The 13,284-nt window shown below is 42.2% G+C and overlaps 1 protein-coding gene across 1 annotated transcript in view; it reads right to left on the minus strand.

Moving 5' to 3' along the window:
• The window catches only part of FARSB (phenylalanyl-tRNA synthetase subunit beta), an 81,697-nt gene that overhangs the window by 65,339 nt on the left and 3,074 nt on the right, over positions 1 to 13,284 (minus strand). Inside the window, exons 2-3 of the mRNA XM_068280559.1 lie at positions 9,931 to 9,986; positions 1,863 to 2,017 (exon numbers count right to left, since the gene is read on the minus strand). Coding sequence (XP_068136660.1) covers positions 1,863 to 2,017; positions 9,931 to 9,986 — 211 coding nt within the window. The remainder of the gene's footprint in view (positions 1 to 1,862; positions 2,018 to 9,930; positions 9,987 to 13,284) is intronic.

The raw sequence follows: 13,284 nt of genomic DNA on the forward strand, positions 1-13,284 counted from the left end.
TATGCTAGAAAGGAAATCTTAAAACTCTGGAAGAAACAGTCCACTCCTACACTTGGAATGTGGGCCAGAACTATCAATAACGCACTACCCTTGTATAGGGCGACGTACTTAAACAGAAAGAGTCCTAAGAAATTCAGTAAAATATGGGGAGTCTGGGAGAGCAGAATCCTGGACCCAACAAATGAAAATTTCATCCCAATCCCAGATTAGGGACGAGACGGGGTCGCGGGTCGGAGGCGGACAACTCTTTATTTTCTTCTCTTTTCTTTCCTTTATCCTCCTTTCTTCGGTGGGTGTTTAATACCCACTTCTAATCTTACCCTCCCTCTTTACAGAGCAGCTCTGATATCAATAACCAGGCACTTGATATGCAAAGAAAGGACGTAATATAATCTGTTTACTACTGTACCAAGCCACAATGTCTTCAATGCAATAATATGTAATCTGCACTTCGTTTGTATACATCACAGTATGCTCTGTGCTTAACTTTGTGTTCACTTGAAAAACGCAATAAACCTTCAACTGTTAAAAAAAAAAAAAAAAAAAAAAAGACTGGTGAGCCTGGGACAAGGTGTTCCATTTCTCAAATTTTAAATGACAATGGGCTTGATTCACTAATCTTTACTGACGCTTGTGCTTTGCGCACAACATATAGGTTGCTGATATAATGTGCATTATATCTGTATACGTTGTGTGCCTTTAACGCAAGTTATGCTTTTGTGTGTATTTGTCTTTATGTGCACAAAAAGCGTACAGTTAAAGCAAACCTGAAGCGAAAATACACGTATGCTATAATGCATTGTACGTGTAGTACAGCTAAGAAATAGCACGTTTGTAGCAACAAAATGATTCTCATGCTTTTTCCCGTGCAAGAAGATTTAAGAAGCTTCAGTTATCTATGCAAAAGAGCTTCTCTCAGCTCTCCAACCCAAATTGGGTCTGCTACAGTGCTGTTTTCTGATGCAATTAAACAGACACTACTGCCAAGTCTAAGTCAGCAAGACACTAGGCAGCTGTTTTTTTTTTTAGGCAAATAAATATGGCTGCCTCCATATGCTTCTGACTGAGTTTCCTTTAGGCCTCTTTCACAGTGCGACGTTAAAGTCGCACGTTAGAAAATGTTCCAACGCAGACCAACACACAGCAATACAAAGTCTGTGCGACATTCACAGTGCACACGTTGCGTTGTGTGTAACGTGTAGCAATATTTAGAACGTGCTGCATGCTGTGCGTTTAGCAATACATTTGCTGCGTTATGTGTGTTCCACACATAACAGTGCACCAAGAGACACAACGCAGTGCAAAATAACGTCCAATTTTATAACCTACATGCGCTGTGTTATGGGCCCGTTGTGTGACTTTAACGTCGCATCAAACGCAACGTCCCACTGTGAAAGAGGCCTTAATGGACAACTGTAGTGAGAGTGATATGGAGGCTGCCATATTTATTTCCTTTTGAGCAATACCAGTTGCCTGGCTATCCTGCTGATCCTCTGCCTCTAATAATTTTGGCCATACACCCTAAACAAGCATGGAGCAGATCAGGTGATTCTGACATTATTGTCAGATCTGACAAGATTAGCTTCATGCTTGTTTCTGGGCCAAATAGATCAGCTGGTCTGCCAGGCAACTAGTATTGTTCATTGGGAAATAAATATGGCAGCCTCCATATACCTCTCACTATAGTTGTCCTTTAAACGCTTCCGTTTTCCTCTAAGATAAAACCATTGGTAACTTCTGCTTACTAGCTACTCTGGCCATAACATGCACAGATCTTTTCATTGGACAGTTACTGGATCCTGTGATGTGACCACCATCCTGAATATCCATGTAGCTGTGATAACACAGTAAAAACACAATACCTTTCCTTGAAGACCTGTAGTCCTCGTACCAAGCCCTCCAAACAGAGCAAATCATAGCGGTTAGCAGGTACATCAATCTTGAAGAGAACAACATCTGAGGCTCCTTCAGCTTTTACATCACCCTTTTCTTTACTTAGGATTTCCTTCTCTGAAGTCTGGAGTGTAAAAATAAAATTCTATTAGCATTCCTACTTTATGTTCATTGAATAATGAACATAAAGAGGGTCTGTAATGCATATATTAATGAATGGATTAGCTAATAGATAACATTGTACATTTGTATTCCTCTTGGAAGTGAACAGGAACATCACATGATCTCCCAGAGCACTTTGGGGGAGAAAGCTGCATGACATCATATCCTTGGCTAAACAGCACAAGGAGGGCAGGGTTACATACCAATCTGACAATGAAACCAGGGTAAAGTACAACTGTGACAAAGGGATATAGAGGCTGTCATATTTATTTCCTTTTAAACAATACCAGTTGCCTGGCTATCCTGCTGATCCCCTAATACTTTTAACCTTTGACCCTGAACAAACATGCAGCAGATCAGGTGTTTCTGACATTATTGTCAGATCTGAGAGGATTATTTGCATGCTTGTTTCTGGTGCGATTCAACTACTGCAGCCAAATAGACCAGCAGGGCTACCAGGCAACTGGAATTGTTTAAAAGGAAATAAATATGGCAGCCTCTTTATCCCTCTCTTTTGTAGTTGTCTTTTAAGGTAAAAATGGGTATCCTCTTTAAAAAGGCAAAAGGCTTTTTTAGTCTTTCATCACAACCCATGTGAAGCAAATGACTTGAATCAAAGCACTGCTTTCCCAGTTAGCATTTGCTTTGAGGATGGTGCTGTACATAGGGGCCAATTCCCAAACACTACTCCATAAGGAATGATTTACTGTGTTCCCCTCCACAGTGCACAATGACAACTCATTTACTATATATTTCTATATTGAGATATAGTACATATAGATGTATATTAGGACATACAGAGCTGCAGCTGATGGTTTATTACATACTGGTCAGCTGCAGCTTGGAATTCTCTGATCCTGTGACTCTGCTTCCTGTTATTTTGAAGTAATGTCAGAGGATTACAGGCAGTGAGGACTGTTTCTGTAAGTTTCTGTAAGGTAAATATTGGGAATGAGCTCTATGCTTAAAGAGAACCTGAACTGAAAATAAAAAGTCAAAATAACCATACACAGGTCATACTTACCTCCTGTGTAGTCTACTAAATCTCTTTCTCCTCTCCTGCGTCCCATTTGTCCACTGTGATCAATGGATTTCTCGGTCCTCCATTTTAAAAATGGCCATTACCCATAACAGCTTCCTGGTCAGCACACTGTTAAACTGTAATATCACCCACTTGAGCCATTGGGAAACATGGACATTTAGTTTTAACTGACAGCTGCTGATATATAACTGACAGTAACTGGTATATTTCAGTTCTGACAAAATATTGTCAGAACTGGAAGGGATCACTGCAAGAAGAAAATTGTGAACCTCAGAGGAACCGACAGTGAGGTTAGTATGTAATATTCTTTTGCAGCTACGTCATGTGTTTATTTTAAATAATTTTCCTCGCTTCAGGTTCCCTTTAAAGCAAACCTTTAGATACTTACCTATGGAGAGAGATAGAGCTCGGGACCCCATAGAACCTTCTGTGTCCTCTCTCTGTACTCTCATTCCACCGCTGGTCCCTGTTTAAAATGTGCACCTTCGGGACTCTGTGGCAAGCTTCAGAAGTACTCTGATTACAGGGACCAGGGAGTGAGGAGAGGAACAGCTAACACAGAGGTATGTGGATCCAGCATGAACACACCTCTGTGCTTACAGTACCTGACCTTTGCATTGGGTCAGGTATAATTTAACCAAAGGATGTTAAAATAAGTCACGGTACTCTACCCTCTACAAAATCATACATAATACTATCTCTGAGCTGATAAAAAGGCTACAGGGTTCAAAAGGAATGGCATTACCCACCACCACCAGGGAATTCAACAGCAGGATTTGAAAGTAAATATGTACAAAATAAACACTGAAGAAGAAAGGAGAGGCAGCAATGAGTAAAGTATACAGTCTGTTCCTGATTCATGATGCGCTTGAATGACTTTTTTTTTTTTATAATCAGGAGAGAGAAACAAAATGTGTGGGTTTAATGTACAATAGAACGGTTTACATTAAACCTGTAACGGATGTAAATGGATAATTAGCGTTTTGTTTTTTTCATTCTTCCCTTTATTTTCCCTTTAACCACTTACAGGGGGACTGAAGTAAGAGGTATACGGAGGCTGCCATATTTATTTCCTTTTAATCAATCCCAGTTGCCTGGCAGCCCTGCTGGTCTGTTTCTCTGCAGTAGTATCTGAATAACACCAGAAACAAGCATGCCGTTAGTCTTGTCAGATCTGACTTTAAAGACTGAAACATCTGATCTGCTGCATGCTTGTCCAGGGTCTAAGGCTAATAGTATTAGAGGCAGAGGATCAGCAGGGCTGCCAGGCAACTGGTATTGCTTAAAAGGAAATAAACATGGCAGCCTCCATATACCTCTCTCTTCAGTTCCCCTTGAAGGATTGCAACCATAAAACCCCTTAAGGTGCATACACACATCAGACTATACAGGATCTTCTCAAAAAATTAGCATATTATGATAAAGTTCATTATTTTCTGTAATGTACTGATAAACATTAGACTTTCATATATTTTAGATTCAAATACACACAACTGAAGTAGTGCAAGCCTTTTATTGTTTTAATATTGATTTTGGCATACAGCTCATGAAAACCCAAATTTCCTATCTCAAAAAATTAGCATATTTCATCTGACCATTAAAAGAAAAGTGTTTTTAAAACAAAAAAGTCAATCTTCAAATAATTATGTTCAGTTATGCACTCAATACTTGGTTGGGAATCCTTTTGCAGAATTGACTGCTTCAATGCGGCGTGGCATGTAAGCAATCAGCCTGTGGCACTGCTCAGGTGTTATGGAGGCCCAGGATGCTTCGATGGCGGCCTTAAAGAGACTCCGTAACAAAAATTGCATCCTGTTTTTTATCATCCTACAAGTTCCAAAAGCTATTCTAATGTGTTCTGGCTTACTGCAGCACGTTCTACTATCACCATCTCTGTAATAAATCAACTTATCTGTCTCTTGTCAGACTTGTCAGGCCTGTGTCTGGAAGGCTGCCAAGTTCTTCAGTGTTGTGGTTCTGTGATGCATTTCCCCCCTCCAGGCCCCTCTCTGCCTGTGTATTATTTAGATTAGGGCAGCTTCTCTCTTCTCTCTTATCTTTTACAAGCTGGATAAATCGTCCTCTGAGCTGGCTGGGGTTTCACATACTGGGGAATTACAAACAAGGGCAAAGCTGTTTGCAGGAAGAAAAGAGCAGCCTGAAACTTCAGTGCATGAGAACTGCAGGGGGAAAGAAACACACAAATGATCTCTTGAGATTCAAAAGGAAGGGTGTATACAGCCTGCTTGTGTATGGATGTATTTTCTATGTGTGGACATACTGTACATCAACCTATTTCCTGTTTTGGTGGCCATTTTGTTTATTTATAAACAAACTTTTTAAAACTGTTTTTAACCACTTTTAATGCGGCGAGGAGCGGCGAAATTGTGACAGAGGGTAATAGGAGATGTCCCCTAACACACTGGTATGTTTACTTTTGTGCGATTTCAACAATACAGATTCTCTTTAAAGTGAACCTTAAGCCAGAAAAAAAAATGAGTTTTACTCACCTGGGGCTTCTACCAGCCCCCTGCAGCAGTCCTGTGCCCTCGCAGTCACTCACTAATCCTCTGGTCCCCCGCCGCCAGCTAGTTTCGTTTTTGCCGACAGGCCCATCAGGACTGGCCATGCGTAGCTTTTTCCGCATTCCCGACTGTAATTAGCGCTATTGCGGGCCGCAACGCGTACAAAAATATGCCGCATATCTATGCGTGCGTAATGCGGCAACGCGTATTTTTGTACGCATTGCGGCCCGCAATAGCGCTAATTACAGTCGAGAATGCAGGAAAAAGGTACGCGCAGCCAGTCCTGACGGGCCTGTCGGCAAAAAGGAAACTAGCTGGCAGCAGGGGACCAGAGGATTAGTGAGTGGCTGCGAGGGCACAGGACTGCTGCAGGGGGCTGGTAGAAGCCCCAGGTGAGTAAAACTCATTTTTTTTTCCTGGCTTAAGTGTCCCTTTAAGCTCATCCAGAGTGTTGGGTCTTGCGTCTCTCAACTCTCTCTTCACAATATCCCACTGATTCTCTATGGGGTTCAGGTCAGGAGAGTTGGCAGGCCAATTGAGCACACTAATACCATGGTCAGTAAACCATTTACCAGTGGTTTTGGCACTGTGAGCAGGTGCCAGGTCGTGCTGAAAAATGAAATCTTCATCTCCATAAAGCTTTTCAGCAGATGGAAGCATGAAGTGCTCCAAAATCTTCTGCCCTTGATAAAACACAGTGGACCAACACCAGCAGCTGACATGGCACCCCAGACCATCACTGACTGTGGGTACTTGACACTGGACTTCAGGCATTTTGACATTTCCCTCTCCTCAGTCTTCCTCCAGACTCTGGCACCTTGATTTCCGAATGACATGTAAAAGTTGCTTTCATCCGAAAAAAGTACTTTGGACCACTGTGCTCAATTGGCCTGCCATCTCTCCTGACCTGAACCCCATAGAGAATCTGTGGGATATTGTGAACAGAAAGTTGAGAGACACAAGACCCAACACTCTGGATGAGCTTAAGGCCGCTATTGAAGCATCCTGGGCCTCCATAACACCTGAGCAGTGCCACAGGCTGATTGCCTCCATGCCACGCCACATTGAAGCAGTCAATTCTGCAAAAGGATTTCCGACCAAGTATTGAGTGCATAACTGAACATAATTATTTGAAGGTTGACTTTTTTTGTTTTAAAAACACTTTTCTTTTATTGGTCGGATGAAATATGTTATTTTTTTGAGAAAGGAAATTTGGGTTTTCATGAGCTGTATGCCAAAATCATCAATAAGAAAAACAATAAAAGGCTTGAACTACTTCAGTTGTGTGTAATGAATCTAAAATATATGAAAGTGTAATGCTAGGTACACACCATACAATTTTCTGTTAGATTCTTCTGTTAGATTTACCTACAACATGGAAAAAAGCTATTTGGCAGGTAAATCTAAGAGAAAATCTAACAGAAAATTGTATGGTGTGTACCTAGCATAATGTTTATCAGTACATTACAGAAAATAATTAACTTTATCACAATATGCTAATTTTTTGAGAAGATCCTGTAGTCTTTGGAAAATGAAAGATCACAGACCAATCTTACCACCCTTCATGTAGTATGAGAGCCATACCTACACAGTCTATTCTATGGAGCTGAACTCCCCATCAGAAAAAAAATCTTTGCAAGATGCTGCACACACAGATGCTGCACACACTCAAAAGATCAGTATCTGCAAAAGATCTGTTCCTGCCAAAAATCCATTCCTGCAAATTGCAATGATAGTCTATGTGATCTGCAGATCATCATACACACATGATTTAACTGACATTCATCTGTAGATCAGATCCACCAGGATGGATTTTCAGATCTGCGGATGATTGCTTCATCTGCAGATGAATGTCAGTTAAATAATGTGTGTATGATGATCTGCAGATCTCATAGACTATCATTGCAATTTGCAGGAATGGATTTTTGGCAGGAACAGATCTTTTGCAGATACTGATCTTTTGTGTCTGTACAGCATCTGTGTGTGCAGCATCTTGCAAAGATTTTTTTCTGATGTGGAGTTCAGCTCCATAGAAAAGACTGTGTAGAGTATGGCTCTCATAATACATAAAGGGTGGTAAGATTGGTCTGTGATCTTTCATTTTCCAAAGACTATAGTCTGATGTGTGTATGCACCTTTAAGGACCAGACACTTTTTTTCCATTCAGACCACTGCAGATTTAACGGTTTATTGCTCGGTCATACAACCTACTATCTACATCAATTTTACCTCCTTTTCTTGTCACTAATACAGCTTTCTTTTGGTGCTATTTAATTGCTGCTGTGATTTTTAGTTTTTATTATATTCATCAAAAAACACATGAATTTTGTCAAAAAAAAAGATTTTTTTTTTAACTTTCTGTGCTAGTTAGCGGAAAATGACACTTTGTGAGAAAAAAATAAAATTAAAAAAAAGTTTCCATTTCTGCTAACTTGTGACAAAAAAAAATGAAATCTGCCACGGACTCACTATGCCCCTCTCTGAATACTTTGGGGTGTCTACTTTCCAAAATGGGGTCACTTGTGGGGTGTGTTTACTGTCATGGCATTTTGGGGGTGCTAAATTGTAAGCACCCCTGTAAAGCCTAAGTGTGCTCATAGAACTTTGGGCCGCTTAGCGCACCTAGGCTGCAAAAAAGTGTCACACGTGGCATCGCCGTACTCAGGAGAAATAGTATAATGTGTTTTGGGGTGTATTTTTACTCATACCCATGCTGGGTGGGAGAAATATCTCTGTAAATGACATTTTTTTTTATGATCGGCGATCGGCGTTACGCGGTCCTGGGGGAGCCACCTTGCCGACGACCATAGGTAGTGGGCAGTCGGCAAGTGGTTAAAATGCATAGAAAATAAGGTAATTACTAAAAAAGATTTCACCACAAAAAGCCTAATTTTTCCTAAAAAAAAACAACCTTCATACATATATCATTTAGGTGTAATAGGAAGCGATAATGTTTTTGCCAAAGAAATCAGAGCTGCCCTGAACTGTGAAAACAACCTCAGTAGAAAAGTGGTTTAACAAAGTTGTATCTTTTTTTCCCCCCAAGAAGAAGAAAAAAATTGCACACAAAGGGCTCTATTCATAAAAAAAGTTGTGGCGAAAAAACTCCTGGAGGGAAAATACCGCAGCGGTATTTTAGACTTCTGGGTGGTCATTCAAAAAAATGTTGGCAGCTGCGATGCAAGTGCGGAGATCTCCCGCTGAAGGCTGGCGGTAAGCTGTCGGAAGGCATGCGGAAACACTTAAAGAGAATCTGTATTGTTAAAATCGCACAAAAGTAAACGTACCAGTGTGTTAGGGGACATCTCCTATTACACTCTGTCACAATTTCGCCGCTCCCCGCCGCATTAAAAGTGGTTAAAAACAGTTTTAAAAAGTTTGTTTATAAACAAACAAAATGGCCACCAAAACAGGAAGTAGGTTGATGTACAGTATGTCCACACATAGAAAATACATCCATACACAATCAGGCTGTATACAGCCTTTCTTTTGAATCTCAAGAGATCATTTGTGTGTTTCTTTCCCCCTGCAGCTATCTTCCACTGAAGTGTCAGGCTGTTTCTTACTGCAGAGTGCAGACAGCTCTGCCTGTATGTAATTCATCAGTATGTGAAAGCCCAGCCAGCTCAAATGACGATTTATCCAGCTTGTAAAAGATAATAGAGCAGAGAGAAGCTGCCCTAATCTAAATAACACACAGGCAGTGTGCAGAAAGGGGCCTGGAGGGGGGAGATGCATCACAGAACCACAACACTGAAGAACTTGGCAGCCTTCCAGACACAGGCTGACAAGTCTGACAAGAGAGAGATAAGTTGATTTATTACAGAGATGGTGATAGTAGAACGTGCTGCAGTAAGCCAGAACACATTAGAATAGCTTTTGGAACTTGTAGGATGATAAAAAACAGGACGCAATTTTTGTTACGGAGTCTCTTTAAGCCGGCAGAGTCCCTCCGTGCGCTGCTCTCTCTGGGAGGTCTGTCCCATTCACTTGTATGTAATCCGCAAAATCAGAGGAAGCGGTATTTCCCCTCCACATACCGCTTCCTCTAAACTTTATGAATGGCCATTTTGTTACTTTTTTCTAGATAAATCTAGAAAAACACTGGAGAAGGCGGAAATTTCTGGCTCTGCTGGGGGATTGTAGATTTTCATGCGGGAACAGCTGTTATGAATGCCCACTTTGCTAAATGGACGGGAAAATCCGCTGTTTTGAGCGGAAAACTTGCGGTAACCTTTTATGAATAGAGCCCAAAGAAGGAAAAAAAGAAATAGGGTGCATTATAAGTTTCTTGGACCCAATACTTACAATTTCATCTAATTCAAGGCCAAATTCAAAGCACAGCTCATCAAATTCTTCATCACCTTTGAGAATAAAAAGAGGAAATTAAATTATTTTTTTAATTTTGCTTGTGACAAGCTGGCAAGACAGAAAATATACAGATAACTGTGCCAACTAAGATCAACAGGACCTGCTTCTCAAAACAAAAAAAAGGCACGTTAAATATCTATCTATATATACTGTTATACTAAAAAGGAATACTTTGGTCATCCACCCATGCTTATTCAGTAAGGAAAGTATCCATAGACTAATATTCTTTATTAAGGTCAATAAAGGAGTACATTTGAAATCGGCGCCGGTAGACTTGGGCGCAGGATACAGCTGGTATATGACTGATCCTGCTTCTGCACAAGTTCGGGCCGTTTTAATTACTATTCCCCCTCCAGGCCGCCATGGATAGTGGGGGAATGAAATAATTCGGCTTCCAGCGATTGCTGGAGGCCGAATTATTGTGTTTTTTAAGCAACCTCGGCTCCGTCTCGTGACGGAGCCGACGTTACTCACTGAGCGCTGCAATAGGAGTGATTCCTATTGTAGTCTATGGAGGCGCCGGCTGCACCCAAATCTAGCAGCGCTGAAAAGCACTGCTCCGCAATAAAGGATACCCGAGGTAACATGTAACAATATGAGATAGACATGTGTATGTACAGTGCCTAGCACACTAATAACTATGCTGTGTTCCTTTTTTTCTTTCTCTGCCTGAAAAAGTTAAACACCAGGTATGTAAGTGGCAGTTCGTCTGGGTCAGGACCGAGTCAGACTACAGTGTGACCCTCACTGGTATGAAATTACAACTATAAAATACTTTCCTAGCAGAAAATGGCTTCTGAGGGCAGGAAAGAGATAAGAGATAGTTCATAGATTTTAGCTCTGGCATACTTCAATGAATGTGTCATTGAGCAAAAAGAATAAACCAGTAAAAACTTGAAAAGTAGATTTCAATATAAAATAAAACTGTGGAATATCTTAAAAAATCATTTTTATCAGAAGGAAGATAGATACAATTGTTTATTTCATTAGATTATTTTCACCTTGGGTGTCCTTTAACCTCCTTAGCGGTAACCCCGTGTGTGACACGGGGTAAGCCGCCGGAGGGTGCCGCTCAGGCCCTGCTGGGCCGATTTTCATAATTTTTTTTTTGCTGGACGCAGCTAGCACTTTGCTAGCTGCGCCAGCACCCCGATCGCCGCCGCCGCGCGCCCCGATCGCCGCTATCCGGTGTGGCGCGCGGCACCCCCCCCCCCAGACCCCTGCGCTGCCTGGCCAATCAGTGCCAGGCAGCGACAAGGGGTGGATCGGGTCTCCCAATGACGTCCCGACGTCGCTGACGTCATCCCGCCCCGTCGCCATGGCGACGGGGGAAGCCCTCCAGGAAATCCCGTTCTTTGAATGGGATTTCCTGATCGCCTATCGCCGGAGGCGATCGGCGGGGCTGGGGGGATGCCGCTGAGCAGCGGCTATCATGTAGCGAGCCCTGGGCTCGCTACATGATTTAAAAAAAAAAAATCAAAAAAAAACTGCTGCGCTGCCCCCTGGCGGTATTTTTCATACCGCCAAGGGGGTTAAGGAACAGTTGCTAAACTTTTGTTTTGAGTACACAGAACAGTGCATATAAAATATTAAAAACACACAAGAGTATACAATTGCAACTCAACATGAGATAATTTCCCCTTAAAGCTCTGTACAGTTGCTTGATCAACATTGTTAAAAAAAAAAAAAGTGATCCTTGATGGTTTGCAATGAATGAAAGTCATTGAAGCACAGGTGAATTCCATGATGCAGGACGACGGTCTGCCAATCAGATCATTAGCGAAAGCATGAAAATGAGCACCTGGAAATGCAAAATTTGCTCAATGAAATTAGTTTAAAGTGGACCTGAACTCTTGCCATCTCCGCCGCAATCCTGGCTTTTAACCACTTCAGGATTCTGCGTACGCATAAGTATGCCCCTGAATCCTGAAGCGGTTTCCATGTTTCATGTCAGTTCACGGAGGGTGTCTCCGTGAACACCCTGCGAGCCTCCGATCGCGGCTCGCAGGGTAAATGTAAACACGCGGGGAAGATCTTCCCCGCTGTTTACATACACGGCGCTGCTGCGCAGCAGCGCCGGAAAGGAGATCGGCGATCCCCGGCCTCTGATTGGCCGGGGATCGCCGGCATCTGATAGGCTGAAACCTATCTGAGGCGGCGCAGGACGGATTTCCGTCCTGCGCAGCCCATAGTGAAGAGGGGAGGGAGGGAAGGAGGCAGAGGGAGGAATGGCGCTGTGGAGGGTAGCTTTGAGGAGCCCGCCCCCCCACTAGGCACAGCAGTGCGGCGGCGATCAGACCCCCCCAGCAGGACATCCCCCTAGTGGGGAAAAAAGGGGGGGGGGGAAGTCTGATCGCCCTGCCTGCTATCTAATCTGTGCTGCGGGCTGGAGAGCCCCCGCAGCACAGATCTTCCAAACCACTCGAAACCCGGAAGTGGTTAATCGCCAATTTTAGGCAGTGTTTACAAACAAAAAATATGGCCACAAACCAGGAAGTGATGTTTGTATATATATCTCATGTTACAGTATACTACAAGTTTTTTTATTACATAGAGAATTATCTGCACTCCAGTCTGGGATTCTCACAGTTCTCAGCATGAGACAGACAGCTCCCTTTCCCCTCAGAGAGCTCTGTCTGTAAGTAGTAAACAAAGCACACAGAGCATGCAGGGGGAGTGGAGGGGTGGCATGCATAACTTCTACTTATCACAGCAGAGGCAGCACATTCCTCTCTGGCTCGACAAGGCTTGACAAAGAAAAGAAGATTAGATATATTTCAGAGACAGTGCAACTAGAAAAAGCTGCAGTAATCCAGACCACATTAGAAAAGGTATACGAACTGATAGGATACAAGAAATAAGGCAGAACATTTTGTTACAGAGTCTCTTTAACAATATGTCTGCTTCCATGAATCAGGAAGTAGAAACAGTGCAGATTTATTTTAGGATTTGTATCAGCTGTAACAAAGAAATGTTTTTTTGTTTAAAGGTTATTATGCTGTTGTGTATCTTTTAGCGCAGAGAGGACATTCTAAGTTCAGGGGAAATAATTTGCTAGATACAAACAAATAACACTGATTATCATCATAACCGATCCACCAGGACAGATCATGGATGATACTTGCTGTGTTTTAGGGAGGGATCACACTTGTATCCGCAGATGATTCCCTGCAAGCATTGTGACGTACAATTGTGTGATTTGCAGAGCATTTTAACAAGTGTTTTGTTTATTTTACAGCAGCCATTAACTTCTATTGAAAATTGCATGTGTTGTGCAGGAAAATGGAACAG

Source organism: Hyperolius riggenbachi, chromosome 4 (genome assembly GCF_040937935.1).
Source record: "Hyperolius riggenbachi isolate aHypRig1 chromosome 4, aHypRig1.pri, whole genome shotgun sequence".
Taxonomy (NCBI): domain Eukaryota; kingdom Metazoa; phylum Chordata; class Amphibia; order Anura; family Hyperoliidae; genus Hyperolius; species Hyperolius riggenbachi.